This window comes from Piliocolobus tephrosceles, chromosome 3 (genome assembly GCF_002776525.5).
Source record: "Piliocolobus tephrosceles isolate RC106 chromosome 3, ASM277652v3, whole genome shotgun sequence".
Taxonomy (NCBI): Eukaryota; Metazoa; Chordata; class Mammalia; order Primates; family Cercopithecidae; genus Piliocolobus; species Piliocolobus tephrosceles.
The window spans coordinates 178,502,418-178,524,804 of NC_045436.1; the positions used below are offsets into that span (position 1 = coordinate 178,502,418).

Consider the following 22,387-nt stretch of genomic DNA (forward strand, 5'->3'; position numbering starts at 1 on the left):
CTGCAAGGCCCTGAACTACAGGATTAAGCCTCTGTGGGGCCAGCCTGGGGGGCCTTCCCTGGTTGGTGCCCTCCTTCCCCTCCAGCCCATCTCCACCCTGGACCCATGCTGCCCATCCCAACTTCTTGATTCCCCAGAACACTGGTTCTTTGTGCCTTGTTGCTCACTGTCCCACATCCCAAAGGCATCAACTCCTCCAAGCCCGCCTCCCACTCCTCTCCCACTTCACTCTCCCCGTGCCCTTCCCAGGCATGGGTCCCTCCACCCCCCAGCACAGGCCCTGCCCTCCTCCTGGCCTCCCTGCTTCTCCCTCCCCAGTCACCTCTCCTTCACCACATCCTCCGTGCACATGGCGCCCTCTGTGGCTGATGACTCCCTGATACCAGGATCCCAGCCTGGCTCATCATGCATCCCCCAGCCCAGCGCAGGGACTGGAGAGCTCGGATCAACTTATGGCCCCCACCTGCTTGGCCTGGTGCTGGACCTGGGGCCACACTCGAGTGGCTTTCTGTCGTATCTGCTGAGCGCAGACATCCGGAGAAGGCCCCATCTGGTCCAGATTCCAGAGGACAGGGGAGTCACTTCCAGAGCTGTTCCCATGACACTCAGGACAGGCTTGGCAGGCCGAGCCTCACCTGCCCCACTGCATAACTTGTGTCTTCCTGAAACCTCCTGATCCCTACCTGGGGCCTACTGACTGGGGCTGTCTCCTGCCTGCCCATCTCCATGGCAATAGGGCAGCCTTGCCAAAACAGGGCCACATCCTAGCGTTCCCGGGGGCTGACTGCTGGGCCCCTTCCCATCAGCGGTTGCTCTTTACCCTGGTTAACATGTGGAAACTTGTGGTTCGAGCTCTTCATCTGACTTTTTTTTTGTTTTTTTTTTTTTTGAGACAGAGTCTCACTGTAGCCCAGCATGGAGTGCAGTGGTGCGATCTCAGATCATTGCAACCTCCACTTCCCAGGCTCAAGCAGTTCTCCTACCTCAGCCTCCTGAGTAGCTGGGATTACAGGTGCGCGCCACCATGCCTGGCTAATTTTTGTACTTTTAGTAGAGACGGGGTTTCGCATGTTGGCCAGGCTGGTCTCGAACTCCTGTCAAGTGATCCACCTGCCTTGGCCTCCCAAATTGCTGGGATTATAGGCGTGAGCCACTCCCAGCTGCCTCAAGGGCAACTCCCCCACATGGCAATCATCATGACCCCTACAGCAACATTCCTGAATAAAGTCAGAATAATTTTCTCTTTAACTGGTCCTCTGACTCAGAGGTCTGAGTTGAACCCTTTCTTGGAAAATGCTGCCTCCCTCCTGAGAGAAGAGTCTCCAAGGGGGCTTGTCCTCAGAGTTACCCAACTGAGTTACTCCAGCAGGGGCGGCCCTGGTGGTCTGGTGACACTCCAGTGGCCTGAACAGGTCAGGGCGTGCAGCAGTTTCCACCTGATGGATGTCCTGATCCTTCCTCCCACAGCGGTGAAAGATTAAAGTGAGTGGTCAGGCATGGTGGAGCGCCCCTGTAGTCCCAGCTACTGGAGAGGCTGAGTTGGGAGGATCACTTAAGCCCAGGAGTTGGAGGCTATGGTGAGCCGTGATTGTGCCACTGCACTCCAACCTGGGTGAGAAAGCAAGACATTGTCTCTAAAAATAAATAAATGGGGCTGGGCATGGTGGCTTATGCCTGTAATTCCAGCACTTTGGGAGGCCGAGGTGGGCAGATCACTTGAGGTTAGGAGTTCAAGACCAGCTTGGCCAACATGGTGAAACCCCATCTTTACTAAAAATACAAAAATTAGCTGGGTGAGGTGGTGCATGCCTATAATCCCAGCTACTCAGGAGGCTGAAGCAGGAGAATCACTTGAACCGGCAGGCAGGGGTCGCAGTGTCAGGCCTCTGAGCCCAAGCCAAGCCATCGCATCCCCTGTGACTTGCACGTATACGCCCAGATGGCCTGAAGTAACTGAAGAATCACAAAAGAAGTGCAAATGCCCTGCCCCGCCTTAACTGATGACATTCCACCACAAAAGAAGTGAAAATGGCCGATCCTTGCCTTAAGCGATGACATTATCTTGTCCCTGGCTCATCCTGGCTCAAAAAGCTCCCCCACTGAGCACCTTGTGACTCCCACTCCTGCCCGCCAGAGAACAAGCCCCCTTTGACTGGAATTTTGCTTTACCTACCCAAATCCTATAAAACGGCCCCACCCTTATCTCCCTTCACTGACTCTCTCTTCAGACTCAGCCCGCCTGCACCCAGGTGAAATAAACAGCCATGTTGCTCACACAAAGCCTGGTTGGTGGTCTCTTCACACGGACGCGCATGACATTTAGTGAGCCAAGATGGCGCCACTGCACTCCAGCCTGGGTGACAGAGCGAGACTCCGTCTCAAAAAATAAATAAAAATAAATAAATAGATAAAAATTTTAAAACAAGCTTTGCGCAGTGGCAGTATCGTAGCCAATGAGGTTTATCCGAGGCGCGATTATTGCTAATTGAAAACTTTTCCCAATACCCCGCCATGACGACTTGAAATATAGTCGGCATTGGCAATTTTTGACAGTCTCTACGGAGACTGAAAAAGAAAAAAAATTTTAAAACAAAGTGATGACCAGACTGGCCAACATGGTGAAACCCCGTCTCTCCTAAAAATACAAAAAAGTTAGCCTGGTGTAGTGGTACACGCCTGTGGTCCCAGCTACCCGGGAGGCTGAGGCTGGAAAATCGCTTGAACCCGGAAGGTGGAAGTTGCAGTGAGCTCAGATCACACCACTGCACTCCAGCCTGGGCAACAGAGCGAGACTCTGTCTCAAAAAAAAAAAAAAAAAGAAATATATATATACACACACACGTATATACATATATACACGTATATACATATATACGTGTATATATATGTATGCATATCTCGCAGTGAGCGCGCTTCCTGAGGCGCTCTGCCTCTGGGGCAGGGAGTCTCCTCCCTCCCGCTCCTCTGGCTGAGGTGGTAGGATGGTGGCCTGTGCTGTGCGACCTTATCCCAAGAGGGAACTTCCCAGCTCAGGAGTGAGCAGAATGGACCTGTCCCTGCTCCCCAAGCGGTCACCAGTGGGGCGACTCTGAGCCTCCCCTGCAGGATACCCGGGCAGAGGCAGTGTATTCTGAGAAAGGCAGCTCTTGTGAGACCTGCTGCTCCCATCGTGCACCAAGGTTTTTCTGTGTGGAGCCACAGCCCCGCGGCCACAGTCCTGGCCCATGCGCTGGTGGAGGCTGTGTTGGGAGAGGTTAGGGAACTTGCTGGAGGCTGACCCTCTGGAAGATCTCTACCGAGAGAGAGAGGCCTTTGAGTGTGGGCCCACTTTGACTGGGGCAGGATGTGAACACAGGCCCCTACCTCCATGCTCCTTACCTCCATGCTCTCCAGGACTCTCTCAGCCTCCCAGGCACAGACCCTCTGAGGGCCTCCACTATAGAGATGGGGAGGGGTGCTACCGTGCCTGAGACCAGAGTCCCTGACTCTGCCCGGAGGTTCCAGGAGCCTTCGTGCTGTCTAAGCCCTGTGACTGCTCTGGGTTTGGTAAGTGCCAGGGCTCAAAAAATAACACCCCAACGTGTAAACCTCAGAAGCAAAAGTTTCTCTCTCCTGCTCCCACCCTCCTGTCTCCAACCCCTCCTTCTCCTCTGAGAGGCTTCCCCAAACGCTGCCATAAAACCCAGAAATATGACTCCAGTTCTCCACTCCCTCCCCTTTCTGTGTAGAAACCAGCCTAAAGAAACCCTCTGGCCTGCTTTATTTGACTGTAGGTCATAAGAGCTCCATTCCAGAGAGGGTCCTGCCCCACACCTAGAAGGAAGGAGAGGTGCTCAGAGAGGCCCCGGGGAATCTGACCCGACAGGCCCTGCTGGATTCTCCTCCTGGTCTATGAGAGTTGGGTTTTCCTCTTGGTTTATGAGCATCCGGCCTTACTTTTGTGTCCACTCATATTTCCATACTTTTGCTGAACTGTGTTTACGTTTGTAAACATGGACAGTTTCCCCCAGATCCTTGGGTCTTCATCTTGAAGGCTGCTGTGCCACATAAGCAACGATCAAATACATCTGTTATGCTCTTCTCCTATTCATCTGCCTTTTGCCCGCTGATTTTCAGTGAACTCCCAGAGGACGAGGGGGAGTTTTCCATTTGGCCCCACAGGGGAGGAGCGAGTGAGATTGAGGTGGAAGCTGGGCCTCTGAAGGACACAGGGTGTTCTAAGAAAGGGGCGACAGGGCAGATCCGTGTTCACACACACGCCCAGTGTGAATTCACTCTCAGACGTCTCGTGTCAGCACGCTGGGTGCCAGAACACTCTGATGTTGACACAAAGGGCCACGGAGTCACCACTCACTCCTCACACAGTCACCCTGTGGCCATTTACCCAGGGAGGGCCAGGGATGAGGACACCACTGTGGCTCAGTGATGGCCCCAAGACACAGGTGAACACTGTAAAATGCAGATGCCTGGAGGCAGCCCACACCCTGGGCCTTGGCTGGGAGAAAGGTTCCAGAAAGGTCATCACAGCGATGCATTTCATCAGAACTGAGCACATGAATGGGGAGGGGCAGGACTTCCTGAATGTCCCAACCCCACTGTCCCACCCTCTGTGTCAATATGAGGCTGCCTTATAAAGCACGAGAGGAAGCCAGTGCGACATTTTCTCGGCCCTGCCAACCCCCAGGAGGAAGGTGGGTCTGAATCCAGCACCATGACGGAACTGGAGACAGCCATGGGCATGATCATAGACGTCTTTTCCCGATATTCAGGCAGCGAGGGCAGCACGCAGACCCTGACCAAGGGGGAGCTCAAGGTGCTGATGGAGAAGGAGCTACCTGGCTTCCTGCAGGTGAGCCCAGGCCAGCAGTGCTGGACGCAGCAGGGCCTGGGGAAGAAGGGGAAGGCGTGGCAGGCAGAGGGCCCGAGCTGCAGTGGGGTGGGGTCGGGTCGGCAGTCAGGGGGCTCAGAGGCAAGAGGGACAGATCCTGAAATGCCCTAGAAGCCCAGCCAAGGAACGGACCCACCTTGGCGTCAAGGCAGAGGACGCCGGAGCATCTGAGCAGGGAGAGGGTGTGGTCAGCTTGATCCCTGAAACATGGAGTTGACCCCAGTGTATTTGTGACAGGCCTGGTGGGAGAGTGGGACTCAAACCTGTGCAGTGGGGGCAGGGGCGGAATGCAATCCAGGGCCGCCACCGTTTGCAAGTTTGCCAAGCCCTCAAGCCCTCAGGGCTGTCCTCCAAGGCTGCCGGCCATAAACGCCCCAGCTCCACCTCCCACTTGTCCGCCTTCCCTGCTCCCACCCCCAGGCCCTTTGTTGCCTGGTATTAGTGGGACCAGCAGGAAGGACAGGAGGAGGCTCCATCCTGGCACCTGTCTGTGCAGAGCTGCAGACCTCCCTTGGACTCCCTGCCAGGGAGGAGCCACTGGCCTGAGCCTCACAGAAGGCCCCTCGGGGCAGCCAGGACCAGCCTCCTTCCACCCAGAGCAGCCTCCAGCTGGGCTGAACAGAAGCCCTCCCCTCTCCGTTTCCCCTTCTCTTTGACCCTTGTCCTCTCCTTCTTTCTCACTCCCCCACTTTCTTCCTTCCTTCCCCTCCCCTTCGGGCCCCACCAGATTCTGCCGACCCACCGTCTAAGGGGCTGACCCACATGGATGCTGATAATCAAAAATGAAAGCCTGACATTTTCAGCCCTAGAATCACTTCAAAGACATGGAACACTTCAGAATATTGCTTCTTTTCTTTTCTTTTCTTTTCTTTCTTTCTTTTTTTCAAGGTGTCACTCTGTCACCCAGGCTGGAGTGCAGTGGCAGGATCACGGCTTACTGCAGCCTCAACCTCCCTGGGCTCAGGTGATCCTTCCACCTCAGCCTCCCGAGTAGCTGGGACTACAGGTGCATGTCACCACAGCCGGCTAATTTTTGTATTTTTTTTTAGAGACAAGGTCTCACCATGTTGCCCAGGCTGGTCTCAAACTCCTGGGCTCAGGCAATGCATCCGCCTCGGCATCTCAAAGTGCTGTGATTAGAGGCGTGAGCCCCGACACCTGGCCTCGTTCTATTTTCTAAAATGTAAATTCTGTAAAGATATCTTTTAAAAGTAAAGTTCTGTTTTTGGTAGAAAATGTAAAAACAGATAAATATGGAGGGAAGAAATCCCTCCTGGAATACAGACTCTTCTTCTCCCTTCCAGTCTTTTCCCCATGTGAATGTTGCTGTGAGTGGGATTTATATGCAGTTTAATTTCTTTGTGAGCTTAACATTACAGCATAAATTCTCAAACTCTGATGTTCATTAAACACCCCAGCCCCATCCTGGGAACTTGGGCTTGGGGCTCGGGGTGTTCTGATAATCATCAAAGGATGAGAATTCAACCCATGAGGACTTTGATCCAAGACACTGGGGTGTGGGGAAGCGCAGGTGTCCTGGGAACACACTTTGAGAAGCAATGGCTAAGTTGGGGGTCCTCAAACCTGTGTTACATTAGAATCACCTCGGGGAGGCCGGGCGCGGTGGCTCACGCCTGTAATCCCAGCACTTTGGGAGGCCGAGACGGGCAGACCACGAGTTCAGGAGATCGAGACCATCCTGGCTAACACAGTGAAACCCCGTCTCTACTAAAAATACAAAAAATTAGCAGGGCATTGTAGCAGGTGCCTGTAGTTCCAGCTACTCGGGAGGCTGAGGCAGGAGAATGGCGTGAACCCGGGAGGCGGAGCTTGCAGTGAGCCGAGATTGCGCCACTGCACTCCAGCCTGGGCGACAAAGCAAGACTCTGTCTCAAAAAAAAAAAAATCACCTCGAGGAGGCCCCAGGTGTCCTTCTCAGCCCTCCCTCTGGATGCTGCTGAAGCCTAGCAAAGCTGGAGTCAGAGTCAGAGAACAATGTCCGCCTGAGGGCAGGGCTGGGCTGGCCTTGTGGCCTTATCTGCTCCATGCCCAGCCCAGTGCCCCACAGGTGGAGCTTTGTAAATACAAGGTGACTGGCTACAAACTTTGTAAACATCACTTGAAATGGCTGCAGGGTATTGTGACCAATAGTGACAAATAGTGGCCAAACCACTATTTGTTTGCTATTGAATTTGTACTTCCCTGCCTTGCTTTTGCTATTGCAAACCATGCTGTCACTAAGGTTTTCATGCACACAGTTGTGTCTTGGTCTGTTTCTACCAATTTTAATTGTGTTTTTTTCCACCTGGACACACGGCTCTCTGGCCCAGGGCTGGGTCATCAGCACCCCCTGCTGCTGCTGTTCAGATCTGCATCCTGGTCCCGCTTGGTCCCATAGTGAGAATGCTTTGCCATCACATGGGCAGGCTCTGAGAGCCCTGCCGGCCTGGCCTTCTCAAAGAAGACCTGAGAGCTTGGGACCCCAAGCCAGGGTACCCAAGCAGAGAGGAGTAACAGGGCTCAGGGTGCTCCGTGCTCGCTCCACACCTGGGGCTCAACCCTGGCTTTCCCTGGCTCCCTGTGTGACCGACCTCAGGGCAGGCCCCTTGGGCCCTCTGGGCCTTATCGTTTCCATCTGTAACAGGGCAATGCCTCTGCCGTGCCTGGTGGTGTTGAGGAGTTCATGTGTAAGCAGCTAGTTCAGTGCCAGCACGAGATGGGATGCCCATGACATTAGCAGTGCACAAAAAAGTAGAGCAAAGACTGGATGCATTTCCTGAGAACAGCCATCACTGTAAAGCACACTACAAATCCAAAGACAACCCCCTGCAAAAACTAAAAATGAAACTCCCTCTCGCAGAGCACAACACAATTCCAACTGGCTCTAATAACATTACAAGTTAGTTCATGTCATGCCAGATAGCTGAAGGCAGCTCACAAGTTAAGGCCAGGAACGCCATGTGTCTGCTATGCACAGCTGGCCCTGCTCCTGCCCAGCAGTGGTGCTTGGTGGAGGCCGAGGCCCTGCACAGGCACGCTCACTGCTGACCTTGGGTCTCTCTCTCCTCTAGAGTGGAAAGGACAAGGACGCCGTGGATAAATTGCTCAAGGACCTGGACGCTAATGGAGACGCTCAGGTGGACTTCAGCGAGTTCATCGTGTTCGTGGCTGCAATCACGTCTGCCTGTCACAAGTACTTTGAGAAGGCAGGACTCAAATGATGCCCTGGAGATGCAGATTCCTGGCAGAGCCATGGCCCCAGCCTTCCCAAAAGTGTTTGTTGGCAATTATTCCCCTAGACTGAGCCTGCTCATCTACCTCTGATTAATAAATGCTCACAAAATGATCCTGGTCTCAGAGAAACTGGTTATTTCTTAAAACCTCAGTGTCCTCTCCCCACAAAACAGAATTCACTAATTAAATTGGCCATTTCATTACTCATTGCCTGCCGACGGTGGTGAGACAGATGAAGAAGACAGGGCGGTTGATAAGAATCCATTTGTTGGCCATCTTCTAAGTGCCCACTGAGACACAGTCCCACCTTTTGCCGTGTGAATGCCACCATGTCCTGGACCTGAGGGAGGCTCGGGTACATACATCCATGTATTCATCTACTTAGTAATTCATTTCGTCGGTCACATAGCCACTCATTGAACCCGGGCCCCTCCATCTCTCCAAACAGCATGTTTCTTTCAAGTAACATACTTTTATTATTTATTTATTTATTTATTTATTTATTTATTTATTTATTTATTTATTTATTTTTGAGACAGAGTCTCGCTCTTGTCCCCCAGGCTGGAATGCAATGGCGTGATCTCAGCTCGCTGCAACCTCTGCCTCCTGGGTTCAAGCGATTCTCCTGCCTCAGCCTCCGGAGTAGCTGGGATTACAGGTGCCTGCCACCACACCTAGCTACTTTTTGTATTTTTAGTACAGACGAGGTTTCACCACGTTGGCCAGGCTGGTCTCAAACTCCTGATTTCAGGTGATCTGCCCACCTCAACCTCCCAAAGTGCTGGGATTACAGGTGTGAGCCACTGCGCCTGACAAAGTAACGTACTTTTAATGATGCAATACTATTTTTGCCACAAAGACCAGGAAACACCGTAACAGAGAAACAATGCATTCCAAGACAGTATTAGAATCATCAGTCGGCCGGGCGCGGTGGCTCAAGCCTGTAATCCCAGCACTTTGGGAGGCTGAGACGGGCGGATCATTGAGGTCAGGAGATCGAGACCATCCTGACTCACACGGTGAAACCCCGTCTCTACTAAAAAAAAATACAAAAAACTAGCCGGGCGAGGTGGCGGGCGCCTATAGTCCCAGCTACTCGGGAGGCTGAGGCAGAAGAATGGCGTAAACCTGGGAGGCGGAGCTTGCAATGAGCCGAGATCCGGCCACTGCACTCCAGCCTGGGCAACAGAATGAGACTCCATCTCAAAAAAAAAAAAAGAATCATCAGTGAACAACTGCTCACATCACCCGTGTTTAGTTTTATGACACTAATGTTGGGAGCACCCAAAATGACTCAAGTGAGGTCTCGGATGATGGGGAGGTAACTGGATCTGGTTTTAGGGCTCCTATCATTTTTCGGATACTCAGCATTTAAAGCCTCTTCCTATGTTTGAAGACATTTTCACTAGAGAAGATCTATCACCAAAATATCCTGAACTTGGAGGTGGATATAACAATACGAGGCTTTGGTGGATCCCTCTTTGGGGAAGGGACTGCAGATTGCAAATGTTTTTGCTAGACAGAGAGTTGTGTTAGGTTAGATGGGAGCAGATACACACATTTAAATGAAGTAAAAACTAATAATGGAGGAGAAGTAAAGTTAATAATGGGGGAAACAAAAGGGTGGACTGACTGCCAGAATGGAAATCTTTCTTTTTTTCTTTGAGAGACAAGGTCATGTCCTGTCACCCAGTCTGGAATGCAGTAGTGCTATTGTGGCTCACTGCAATCTTTTTTTTTTTTTTTTTTTTGAGACGGAGTCTCGCTCTGTCGCCCAGGCTGGAGTGCAGTGGCCTGGTCTCAGCTCACTGCAAGCTCCGCCTCCCAGGTTCACGCCATTCTCCTGCCTCAGCCTCCCAAGTAGCTGGGACGACAGGCACCTGCCACCATGCCTGGCTAATTTTTTGTATTTTTTAGTAGAGATGCGTTTTCACCATGTTAGCCAGGATGGTCTCGAGGCTCACTGCAATCTTAAACTCCTGGGCTGAAGCGATCTTCCTGCCTCAGCCTCCCAAGTAGCTGGGACCATGAGTACGCACCACCACGGCTGGCTAATTTTTTGTAGAGATGGGGTTTTGCCATATTGCCCAGGCTGGTCTCGAACTCCTGGGCTCAAATGATCCTCCCACCTCAGCCTCCCAAAGTGTAGACATTACAGGCGTGAGCCACACACCCAGCCTGTTTTTCTTTTTTCTTGCTGTTTAACAAACTAGCTACTGTCCTGTAAATGACAAACCACCCAGCTTATCAGTTTTGGGGGGAGGCAGTGCTCTCACTTCCCAGCCTCTCTCATAGCTGGGGTGCAGGCACCTGACCTGGGCTCTCTGAGACTCTATTCTCACCCCAGACTTGGAATTGGACAACTGACACAAACAGGCAGGGATCTGAAAAACCTCTTATGGGTTTTGCAGCAGTGCCATATGGGAGGTTTCTGGCTATGTAGCTACGAACATCATCCTCCAGGACTCTTAAAGAAAAGAAGTCTTTTGTAAATCAATCACCTAGGCTGGATTTCTGTGCTTTGTGACTAAGAACCAGACTACTGGAGCAGGAAAACAACAGCGTGCCACTTCCTCCGGTGTCCTTCCTGGGTAATTCTGACGGGTCTTGGTAATTCCTGACCTCTCCTTATGGAGACAACAGGGTCCATCCCTCCTCAATCTTTCTTTCATCTCTCCTCAATCTTTCTTTCATTTCATCCTAGCTTCTTGCTCTGCACCAAATGGGAGATTACGTCTGGTTTGGAATTCAATTCCCTGCCCCAAGACGGCAGCCTCCCATGGTGCTCTGTCATTGATTTCTGTTCAGGGTCTTCTGAGCAGGATGCAGATGCCTTGTTCCTGGAGGTAAAGTCCACAGTCACTTCTCTGGAGTTTATACCAGTTCTGCATGAAGCAAAAGCCAGGCCCAAACAGTAGGGGTTTTTTTGGTTGCTGTTGTCGTTTTGTTTCATTTTGTCTTGAGACAGGATCTCACTCTGTTGCCCAGGCTGGAGTGCAGTGGCACGATCACAGCTCACTACAGCCTTGATCTTCTGGGCTCAAGTCACCCTCCCACCTCAGCCTCCTGAGTAGCTGGGACTACAGGCATGCACCACCACACCCGGCTAACTGTTTTTTATTTTTTTGCAGAGACAGGGATCTCACTCTGGTGCCCAGGCTGATCTGGTATTCTTGAGCTCAAGTGATCTTCTGACCTCAGCTTCCCAATATGCTGGGATTACTGGTTTGAACCAATGCACCCAGCCCCTAAACAGTATGTTTTAATGGCCGCAAGGAATTTATTGGAATGAGGGCACCATCATCTGCTCATTGTTAAAGGCACTGTTCTTCATATTTTTGAGAATGTATGTTCCTATTTTTGTTTTTAGAAAGTATGCTACAATTAACGTTTTCATGTATAAAGCTTTCTTTTGGGTTTTTTGTTGTTTAATTTTTGTAAGATGGGGTCTTGCTATATTGCCCAGGCTGGTCTCAAACTCCTGGCCTCAAGTAACACTCTTGCCTTAGCCTCAAAAGTGTTGGGATTACAGGCATGAGCCACTGTGCCTGGCCAAAGCTTTGTCTCAAGCTCAAATGATTTCTCAAAATCAAATTCCATTTTTTACCTAGGATTAATGGATCAAAGGATAATTTTTTATTGTGGCATCAACATAAAATTTACCATCCTAACCATTTCCAAGTGTACAGTTCAGCAGTGTTAAGTTTACTCACATTGCTGTGCAGTCTCCAGAACTCTTTCCATCTTGTAAAACCAAAACTCTATCCCCACTAAACACTCACTCTCCATCTCCTCCTCTGGCCACTGGCCCTGACAATTCCACTTTCTGTTTCTATGAATTTGACTCTAGGAATGTCACATGACTGAAATCACACAGGATTTGTCCTTTTGTGACAGCCTTATTTCACTCAGCATCATGTCCTCAATGTTCATCCGTGTTGTAACATGTGTTAGAATTTCTTCCTTTGTAAGGCTGAATAATAGTCCGCTATGTGTATGCACCAAACTTGCTAATTGCTAACTCATCTTGCTAATTCATCTGCTGATGGACAGTTGGGTTGCTGCCAGAATTTTTATTTTATTATTATTACTATTATTATTATTTTGAGAAGGAGTCTTGCTCCGTCACCCAGGCTGCAGTGCAATGGCACGATCTCAGCTCACTGCAACCTCTGCCTCCCGGGTTCAAGTGATTCTCCTGCCTCAGCCTCCCGAGTAGCTGGGATTACAGGCTCCCGCCACCACACTCGGCTAATTTTAGTATTTTTAGTAGAGATGGGATTTCACCATATTGGCCAGGCTTGTCTCAAACTCCTGACCTCAGCTGATCTGCCTGTCTCAGCCTCCCAAAGTGCTGGGATTACCGGCATGAGCCACCGCGCCCAGCCTATAATTCTTTTTTAAACAAAATATTTAACTAAGTGTTTCTCCACTGCCCCGCTTGGAAACCAGTGGGGCAGCCAGTCTCCTTTGTGATGCTTTCCTGTAGAGCAGCAGCCACCTGAGGCTCTCCTGGCTCTTGGGCGCTCGCCAGCGCCACCTGCAGCTGCTTTGCAGAATTGCTGCTCGGGCTAAGCTCCCTCCGTTACTTAGCCAGCGCATTTCCACCCTCCAGAATGTCAGATGTTTGGGTGCTGGGATTGCCATGGCCTACCTAACTGCTCAACAAGCACAATTTTTTTTTTTTTTTTTTTGAGACCGAGTCTCACTCTGTAGCCCAAGCTGGTGTGCAGTGGTGCAATCTCGGCTCACTGAAACCTCTGCCTCCAGGTTCAAACGATTCTCCTGCCTCAGCCTCCAGAGCAGCTGGGACTACAGGCACGTGCCACCACACCCTGCTAATTTTTTGTATTTTAGTAGAGACGGGTTTCACCATGTTGCCCAGGGTAGTCTCGAACTCAACTCCTGAGCTCAGGCAATCCGCCCGCCTCAGCCTCCCAAACCACTGGGATTACTGGTGTGGGCCACCGTGCCTGGCCAACAATTCTGAAATTTGAAACTTACAGAAATAACAAACTTATGGAAAAGCTAGAAGTACAGTACAAATATCTTTCTGAATGATTTAAGAATAAGCTGATACACCACCCCTTAATGCATTAGTGTGTACATCCTACACACAAGATTCTCCTAATTACCACAATGCCACCATCAAAGTGAGAAAATTAACACTGACACATCACTACCACTGAATCTTAAGCCTTCATTCAAGTTTGTCAATTGTTCTAATAATGTCTTTTTTTTTTTTTTTTTTTTTTTTTTTTTTTTTGAGACAGAGTCTCACTCTGTTGCCAAACTGGAATGCATTGGCGTGATCTCAGCTCACTGAAACCTCTGCCTCCTAAGTGGCTTGGACTACAGGCACGCGCCACCACACCCAGCTAATTTTTTGTGTTTTTAGTAGAGATGGGGTTTCACCATGTTGGCCAGGCTGGTCTCGATCTCTTGACTTCATGATCCACCCACCTCGGGCTCCCAAAGTGCTGGAATTACAGGCTTGAGCCACCACGCCCGGCCATAATGTCTTTTATAAAACAAGAAGGTCACTTTTATAGCAAAAAAGCATCATTTCTGCATTTAGTTGACAAATCTCCTTGGTCTTCTTTAATCAGGTACAATTCCTTAGTTTTTCCCAGACTTTTATGACCTTGACATTTTTGAAGATCACAGGCTTCCCCCATAAGTAGAATTTCCTTCGGTTTAAATTTGGCTGATGTTTCCTCATTATTTGGCCGAGCTTATGTATCTTTGGCAAGAATGTCTTGGAAGTGATGCAGTGTTCTACTCATTGCATCGAATCAAATGGCACAAAATTTCAAGTTGTTCCATTGCTGATCACGTTTCCTTTGTTCACTTAAGATGGTGCTTGAAGAAATAGCCGTATTATCCCAGAACTGGGACATGGAAAGCACAAGATATATCTAGAACATCTATCTGGCTGTGACACAAAGCAAGGGTGTGTTCAAAGAATAACTGGGATATGTCAAAAAGACACATCAGCCAGCTTGAATGGGCTCCCACTGGTCAAATAAAAGGCTTTTCCACTATAGTTATTTTTTTCACTTTTTAAGAATACTTTTTTTTGTGTGTGGGGGGGGACGTAGTCTCACGGTCTCTCAGGCTGGAGTGCAGTGGCGTGAGCTCAGCTCACTGCAACCTCCACCTCCCAAGTTCAAGCGATTCTCCTGCCTCAGCCTCCTGAGTAGCTGGGATTACAGGCATCCACCACCATGCCTGGCTAATTTTTGTATTTTTAGTAGAGATGAGGTTTCACTATGTTGGCCAGGATGGTCTCCAACTCCTGACCTCAAGTGATCTGCCCACCTCAGTCTCCCAAAGTGCTAGGATAACAGGCGTGAGCCACCATGCCTGGCCACTTTTTAATAAGTATTTTTAGAGAGGAATTTTGAAACTATATATATCTGTTCCTCATCAAGCATTTAATTTATTCATGTATTCATATTTGTGAACTCCTGGTTTCCCATATTATTCAGTGGGTTGCAACCTGTTACTAGCATTATTTGTTCTGATGCTCAAATTGTCCCTGATCTGATCACTGGGAACCCATTTCAGCTGGCTTCTACTAGGCTCTGACATGTTCCCAACATTCTCTGAACACATCCTTGCCTTCTGTCATCACAAGATGTTCTGGACACATCTTGTACTCTGCTCGCCCTAACTCTGGAACTGGCCATTTCTCCAAGCAGCCCTAGTTTCTTTTTTTTTTGAGACGGAGTCTCGCTCTGTCGCCCAGGCTGGAGTGTAGTGGCTGGATCCTGGTTCACTGCAAGCTCCGCCTCCCGGGTTCACGCCATTCTGCCTCAGCCTCCCGAGTAGCTGGGACTACAGGCGCCCGCCACCTCGCCCGGCTAGTTTTTTGTATTTTTTAGTAGAGACGGGGTTTCACCGTGTTAGCCAGGATGGTCTCGATCTCCTGACCTTGTGATCTGCCCGTCTCAGCCTCCGAAAGTGCTGGGATTACAGGCTTGAGCCACAGGGCCCGGCCCCTAGTTTCTTGCAGTGGAAAATGCTATTTAGAAGTCAACATCTGGGAGCTAGGTGTGCTCATTGTTCAATTGAAGTGTCACTGCTCCCAGCCTAAGTGGAAATAAGTAGGGAATATTTGTAAGTATATACATAACTTTAGATGGCTACACATACCTATAGTTCTATATATCTTATAGGCATCTAAAGTGTGTGTGTGTGTGTGTGTAACCGCAAGTTCACACAGAGACTTCCATTTTCAACACAATACCACAGGGTCCATTCCAGTTTTCTTTTTATATTTCTCCCCCTCTGCTGGTATCTGGTCTCCTGCAGAAACCTTTTCCCTGCACAGGTTCTGAACCCCATACCAGCCTGCCCCCTGCACAGACACCCTCCTTGCCTCTCAGGCTGAGTCAGGTGAAGGATTGACCTCTGTGGGTGCCCATCTCTCCCTGCTCAAACTGCACCAGCTGTCCCCATGTGTGCACGCTCTCTGCATCCCACTGGGCTCACTCCCCAGAACACCCCCATGGGAACTCCCTCCTCACCCTGCCTGGGCTCTGACTTCCCAGGCTAGATTTCTCTTCCCCCAAACCCACCCCCACATGGATGTCCTGCTCACACTGCTCAAATCTGGTCTATCCACACTGGAGACCATCCACTGCCAAAAAAAAAAAAAAAGCAAACCCATACACACACAGATACCCTCTTCACCCTGCTCAGAGGACTCTGACCCCCACACCAGGCTCTGAACCCCTCTCCTTCCCGCCATGGGGATGCCTTCTCTACCGTTCTTGAGCTCTGAGCCCTGATCTGGGCGCCACGGCTTCCCACTCCCCAACCAGGACACCTACATCATTATGTGTGTGTGTGCTGTCAATCTTCATTATTCATTATTTTCTATTTGCAAATTCATCCACTTTCTAAAATCTATATGTAACCCCAAAATCAATACTCTTGGCACTTTCCTAATCATTTGCAGGGCAGCAAAAAATTTGAGTCATCTGACACGCACATTCCCAGTTGGGGGTCAAACAAGGTGACTGCCTTCTTGTTTCAGCTCTCCTGCTGTAAACAAGTGTCCTTTTCACAGTCTACTCAGTGCCACATTTTCCTCATTTGGGTGCTTTTTGTTGGTTATTTTGCTGTTTAAAATGACCCTTAAGTCTCATGCTGAAGCAGTCTAGTGTGCCTGAGCATAAGGCGGCTGTGATGTGCCTTACAGAGAAAATATGTGTTAAACAAGCTTTACTGAGGCATGAGTTACAGTGCTGCTGGCTTTGAGTTCAAAATTAATGAATCAATAATAGATGTTAATTACAATGCTTTTCAACAGAAACACAAGGTTAAACATGGTTACGTATGGATCAGTTGATGAAAAACGCAGCCAGGGGCTAGTGGGAACCTAATCCTCTATTTCCTTAGGGGCAGTGAAGTATTATAGTATTTGCTAATTCAGTATTTATGGTGACTTTATATAACTACTGCAAATAATGAGAACTGACTGTATACAAACATACACACAGGCACATTTTAAAGAAATTGCAACTGCCTAACAAATTGCAGCCCTGAACGCACCTCAGTATCCACATTCTCCGTGGCTTCACCCAGAAAGCTGACAGTGTTTGGGGGAGTTGTGCATGGAAGCTGTGGAGGTTGGGGTTCAGAGACAGCCAGACCTCGGTTGAGGTAGGTATTAGAGGAAGTCTGCAAAGAGTTGGAGGACAAGTCAGGAGGCAGGAAAGCTGGAACATTCTAAAGATGAAAATTTGGGAGAGGACCAGGGAGGCCGTTAAATTTAGGGTGAGTGATGAAAACTAGGGTAAGACAGCTCTGGAGATGGCAGAAATTCTTGACTATATTCTACTATATATGTTGAATACATGCATAGCCTTAGCACTTATTTACCTTGCTTATTGTGTTTCTCCACCACTAGAATGAACCCCCAGAGGACAGAAATTTTGGACTATCTGTTCAGTGCTGTATCCCTCAGTGCTTAGAAACAGTGCCTGGTATATAGTAGGAGCTAAGTTAATGCTGATGAATAAAAACATCTGTGGCAAAAAAAAAAAAAAAAAAATTTAAGAGTTTCAAGCAGGGACTTGCCATAACTTAATTCATTCTAGCTACTTTGTGAAGGAGGATTGGAATAAAACTGAAAGCTACAAGGCCAGTTAGGAGACTGTCATACTAGTGGCTTGGAGTAGGAAGGAAGGTAGATGAATCCAAGGTGTATTCTAGGCAGAATCAACATGCTATAGTGCTAGAAGGAACGGAGAGGGGATTGCTGAGGAGGGGCATTAAGAATGACACTAAAGTTTCTGGCTCAGAAAATTCACCTGAGTTCATTGCATTGGTAGCAGACAAAACTAAGTTAATTTACATACTTTATTGGCACTTATTCATTCAATGAGTATTAGGTACCAACCAGGTGCCAGGCACTGCTCTAAGTGCTAGGAATTCGGCAGTGAATAAAGTCTCTGCCCTCAAGGGGCTGACATTCTACAGAGAGACGTCAGAAAATGCACAATCACACAATAAGTAAGGAAAAGAAAAATCAAATAAGACAGTAATAGGGGATGGCAGTGCTATTTTAAAAACAGTGGCATGGGAAGACCTCTCTGGTATTGTAACATCTGAACAAAGACTGGAAAAGTGGCACAGTGAGCCATATGGATATTGCACATTAAAAATATTTTCAGAAAACACAAAACTGGGATGAAGCAGTCAAACAAAGCATTATTGAAGACTCAGCCATCGCTAGCCAGCCGATGAAAGTGAAGGTTAAAGAATTTGCCCAGTCTTTTGGAAGAAAGCACAGAATAGCTGGGCGCGGTGGCTCAAGCCTATAATCCCAGCACTTTGCGAGGCCGAGACGGGCGGATCACGAGGTCAGGAGATCGAGACCATCCTGGCTAACACGGTGAAACCCCGTCTCTACTAAAAACACAAAAAACTAGCCGGGCGAGGTGGTGGGCGCCTGTATTCCCAGCTACTCTGGAGGCTGAGGCAGGAGAATGGTGTAAACCCGGGAGGCGGAGCTTGCAGTGAGCTGAGATCCGGCCACTGCACTCCAGCCTGGGCGACAGAGCAAGACTCCATCTCAAAAAAAAAAAAAAAAGAAAGCACAGAATTTCAGATTTTAGAGCAAGGGGAGGTTGGGCGTGAATGACTCACACATGACAGACCAATGACTTTCAGAGCTACTAACAGAAGCCAATCCAAATTTTCTAGATGACTTTGAAGTTGTTAAAATTCCACTGATACATCATTCAATGAAAGGAAAATGTATAAGTTAAATAGGAAATCCAGACAAAACTCTCAACATCTCTAAATTATTTTTTCATCACAGCATGGGTTAAGACAATAAGCCTGTCACTACAGTGCTCTGCCTAAGAGTCAAGGCTCAAAAATGATTCAGAACACTCTTTAGGCTCTAAATTTGAAGGAGACTTAGGAAAAAAAAAAAAAACCCTAAGATACTGAAGAGATGAAATGCAATCCTACGTATGAATATAATCTATGGTCAGTTAATCGAGGGGAAAAACATACATATACATAGTATATATGCACACGTGTATGCATATAGCACATATACAGTATGTGTGTGTGTCTATGAGTGTGTATGTATAGGACTCAGCTTTTTCACCCCCAAAGCATTTAAATCCGTCAGGTACCTTATAAATAACAGCTTTCGCAATCAAGATCCACAATATCCCAAAGGGCCGCTGCTCCTTCAGCCAGCTCCTGGAAGCAAGAGAATATGGAACAACTCACCTACAATGTATTAATAGATCAATATGAATAAGAAAAAAAAAATCATCGGGTGTTGCAAGCCACTAAAGCTTTGGGGTGAACTGTTACAGCAGTTTAGTCTAGTTGACTGATACAGAAAGACACCAAGTCTTGGCTCCAGAAAAGCCTAGCTGGTCCTTCCCACTCATTCTGCCCCAGTTCAGGCCCTCACGTCCCATCTCTACTTCTGCACCTGCCGCTATCTTATAGCCCACACTCACATTAATCCATACCCAGTCTTGGCTAATCTTTCTAAACTACAGATGTGACAGCCATTCCCCTGATTATCAGAAATTATGGCTCCCCAGCCATACTTCTCGTTTTTACTGAAGAACCCAGACAGGCAGGCACGTGAGCAAGGATCTTAGATATCACGACAAAGCCGGAAACAGCTTCTGTGATTTTTCTGTGCTCAGGTACTTGATTTTTAAAATGCCTATTTTACTCATTAATCCAAAACGTGTTATCTGAGCTTATTACAATCATGTGTCTATTTTTATGAAATTAGATTTAGTAATTCTGGAAACTGTACCATGCCTACGCTATGGCTCTGAGCATCCATTAGCACTCTGTGAGAAAACATTCCAGGGTGAAGAAACCTCACTGAAGTACAGGTGTATGAAGATGAACTAATTCCTTAACGAAGATCTCTTGGCCCTGCCTGCCAGTTTCACTCTGTCTCCCACAACCCCCTCCACACTCCTTAACATCCAGCTCACTGGCCGTCTCCCCAGTGCTGGAATTCGAAAGGCTTTTGCTCACTTTGATCCCTATGCCTTATATGTCTTCATTCATTTCTACTTTTCAGGCCCAGGTAAGTCACCTGCTCTGAATTCACACACTTTCCTACTAAGAGTTGACTCCCTCCTCAGAGTTCCCATATGATATCCACGCACTCTATATCGCAATTTCTTGTTTCCGTTTCTGTCCCACACCTTCGCCCCATCTATGTCTCACCTTTATGTTCCTAGTACCTTGGATAGAATATGAAGCACGTTACATTCCCACTGGTTGACTAAACACACTTCTGCTGCTGAAAAGCAGAGGCTTGGCCCAGAGGATGGCCGAAAAGTTTTTCTCTTCAGAATTGAGTGTTCTGTCAGCTCATCTCCCCAGCACCTTCCAGAAATAATTCTCCCTCAGTTGAAGGCTTACCAAGAGCCTTTAACTACAAGCAGTTCAACCCCATTTGATGACACTCAGTGAAGAACATCCATTTCAAAAAGATTTCTTTATGATTCTTTTATTAACACACACAGGAGGGGCTTTGGTCATGTGAACAAAAACTTTATTTTTTAAAAAAGGCTTTTTAGGTCTTTGTTTTTCAAGGCAAATTAATACTTACTATACGTTTGACTTCGACCTCCAATCTGACAGCTCTACTACCCTGATGAACTGGAAGAGACTTTCCAGGCCCTGATAATGTCTTTTCCTTTCTCTGGCCTCTTAAAGCTCTTTGTAGACTGTCTCTTCGATGCCATTCTCTGATGCCCCTGTAATGTGTGAGGGTATTACAGCAGTTCCTAATCAAACTGCCTTGTCATAAAAGGTCAGCTATGTTCTCTAAATCAACTCACCTGACAGGTTACACAATATATATCAGACAATGTGCCACAAAACATAGCTCTCCTCTTTCATCTCACAGAGGAACTAAAGTTCCAAAATATATACAAAACCACCTTCCATCTCCAACTGTCTTCTCGTTCTTCCCAGCTTTATGCAAAGCAGTCTCATTAATACATTCTTCACCAGGCTCAACCAGGCAGCGTAGTGTCTTCCACTGCACCTCTAAAGTTGAAAGATTCTGATCCCAAGTCTTGACGTGTTCCAAAAAACGATCAGGTCACAAAGGTAACAGTAAAATACAAGGCCATGCCCAACATTTCAAAAACACAGCGAAGTAACAAGAATAAATGTGACCACAAACACAACTTAATTAAGCCCCATTTCTCTTATGAAAGTATTTCTTCGACAAAAGTTGTATTTCCAGAACCAAACACACTTGATGATCTAAATCCATATAGAGGTCCTCAATCACTGACCATAAGGGAGACTGTTACATGGGGGTAAAAAACATACAAAAACAAAACAGAAAATGACAAGCTGTTTCAGTTTCCTCAAGGTGTCAGTTCATCCTTACCAGTTGACTACAGTCCTCAGCTGTGAACCTAAAGCACAATTGGGAGAAATTTACCATGAAGACATTGACTCTCAAAGTCCCATATCTTGATGTTAAAAATAAATGTGAACCACCCAGAAGAATGCCACTTCTTTGAGACACGGTCCTCTGACATACCTGTCTCATAGAACCGTCTGGAAATTTCAGGTAATGGCCTCTGGCTTTACTCTTTATTTCTTTCCCTGCGTTCTCAGCCTGCGTTCCATTGTGCTCCACAGCCTACGTCTTCTGTGGCTTTCCCCAAATTCCCTTAGTGCCTAGACAGGTCTACTTCTGGCGACTGCCCTATTAGAACTGACTTACGTTTCACAGAAGCAAACCCGAAGTTACTTTTATTTTTCTCTAATTACCAGTGTGGGAGGGAGAGGCCACAAAAAGACGGTATACTAACACTTAACAAAACCAGCACGCATTCTTTCCTCTTGACCCCAACTTTGTTCCCAATGCTCAATTTTTGATGCAATAAAATGGGGGATGCAGGCCTAGAACATAACTTTTTACAGGGCGCGGTTTAACCATGCTTAGGGCGACTACTGAGTTCCATCCAAGCTCTCACTAGTTTCCGACCTTACCGCCGATCTCCTCCTTCAAGAAGACTCGCTTCTCTCAATTCGCCAGACGAGCTCGACCAGCATCTCTGCCATCTTCGCAATCTCCTTGGCTTTCTCCTCAGCCTTCTCGCACAACTCCGACACTCTCTCGTCGGCTTCGCCACTCGGGTGCTGCACGTGATTGAGGGCGCTCTCCCCCGAGGCCTCCACCTGCGTTTTGATCTGGATGAGCATATTGTCCATCTCCCACAGCTTGCTCCTGGTCCGCAGGTACGCCCGCCCGTGCTCGCGTATAAGAGACGCAATGTCCTCGCGCATCTCGTTGATGACCGGGAGCAGGAACTGCTCGAAATCCTCCTCCGGCTCCAGCACCTCCACTTCCTCAGGCGCTTCCACCTCGTCTATGTCCAGGGGCCGCATCTCCTCCTGCCGCTTCTTCAGTACCGCAGGAGGGGCGTTCTTCTTACCGGAACCCCCCAGGGACTGGAGATCAGCAGTTATTGCTGGAGGCTGAGCGACCCACACGCTTTGTCAATAGTACTCCCGAATTATCTTTAATTTTTTTCTTCCTTTTAATTGTAAGCCTTTAGCTTTAGAACTCCGTAGGAAGAATCGCCGTGGATGCACACAGCAAAGCGACCCACGAAATGGAGTCGCAGCCGTCAACTCGCCCTCGGCCTTTTTGCGGCCCTTTCACGACAGAGCCGGGCCCCCTTTACGGTCACGCCTTCGAGAAGACCCAGTAGCGGGCGCGCG

At 48.3% G+C, this 22,387-nt stretch overlaps 2 protein-coding genes and 1 non-coding gene across 5 annotated transcripts; 2 read left to right on the forward strand and 1 right to left on the reverse strand.

Annotated features, from left to right (window-relative positions):
- Positions 1-2,424: 2,424 nt before the first annotated feature.
- On the forward strand, positions 2,425-2,565 carry LOC111539198. The gene has a single exon (XR_002730611.1). It is a non-coding gene; the product is annotated as a U4 spliceosomal RNA (small nuclear RNA).
- Positions 2,566-4,614: 2,049 nt separating this feature from the next.
- S100P (S100 calcium binding protein P) lies at positions 4,615-8,234 on the forward strand. Its single transcript, XM_023206872.1, has 2 exons — positions 4,615-4,849; positions 7,960-8,234. Exons 1-2 carry the CDS (start codon positions 4,712-4,714, stop codon positions 8,107-8,109), a joined length of 288 nt encoding a protein of 95 aa, XP_023062640.1. The 5' UTR covers positions 4,615-4,711; the 3' UTR covers positions 8,110-8,234.
- Positions 8,235-14,998: 6,764 nt separating this feature from the next.
- On the reverse strand, positions 14,999-22,357 carry LOC111539121 (MORF4 family-associated protein 1-like 1). 3 transcript variants are annotated; one of them, XR_002730589.2, is made up of 4 exons: positions 21,653-22,357; positions 18,784-18,853; positions 16,685-16,813; positions 14,999-15,217 (listed from the first exon to the last, which is right to left on the reverse strand). XR_002730589.2 is itself a non-coding variant. In XM_023206871.1 (2 exons), exon 1 carries the CDS (start codon positions 22,049-22,051, stop codon positions 21,668-21,670), a length of 384 nt encoding a protein of 127 aa, XP_023062639.1. In that variant the 5' UTR covers positions 22,052-22,357; the 3' UTR covers positions 20,133-21,069; positions 21,653-21,667. The 3 variants fall into 3 exon arrangements, 1 of the variants encoding a protein (XP_023062639.1); XR_002730588.3 differs by lacking the exon at positions 16,685-16,813 and having other exon boundaries at positions 15,003-15,217; XM_023206871.1 differs by lacking the exons at positions 14,999-15,217; positions 16,685-16,813; positions 18,784-18,853 and adding an exon at positions 20,133-21,069.
- Between the last annotated feature and the right edge of the window lie 30 nt (positions 22,358-22,387).

Excerpts from the sequence above, each read along its gene's own strand:
- S100P (XM_023206872.1), top strand. The coding sequence starts at position 4,712 with ATGACGGAACTGGAGACAGCCATGGGCATGATCATAGACGTCTTTTCC. Across the intron at positions 4,850-7,959 it reads AGCTACCTGGCTTCCTGCAG|AGTGGAAAGGACAAGGACGC; the intron begins GTGAGCCCAGGC and ends TCTCTCCTCTAG.
- LOC111539121 (XM_023206871.1), bottom strand. The coding sequence starts at position 22,051 with ATGCGGCCCCTGGACATAGACGAGGTGGAAGCGCCTGAGGAAGTGGAG.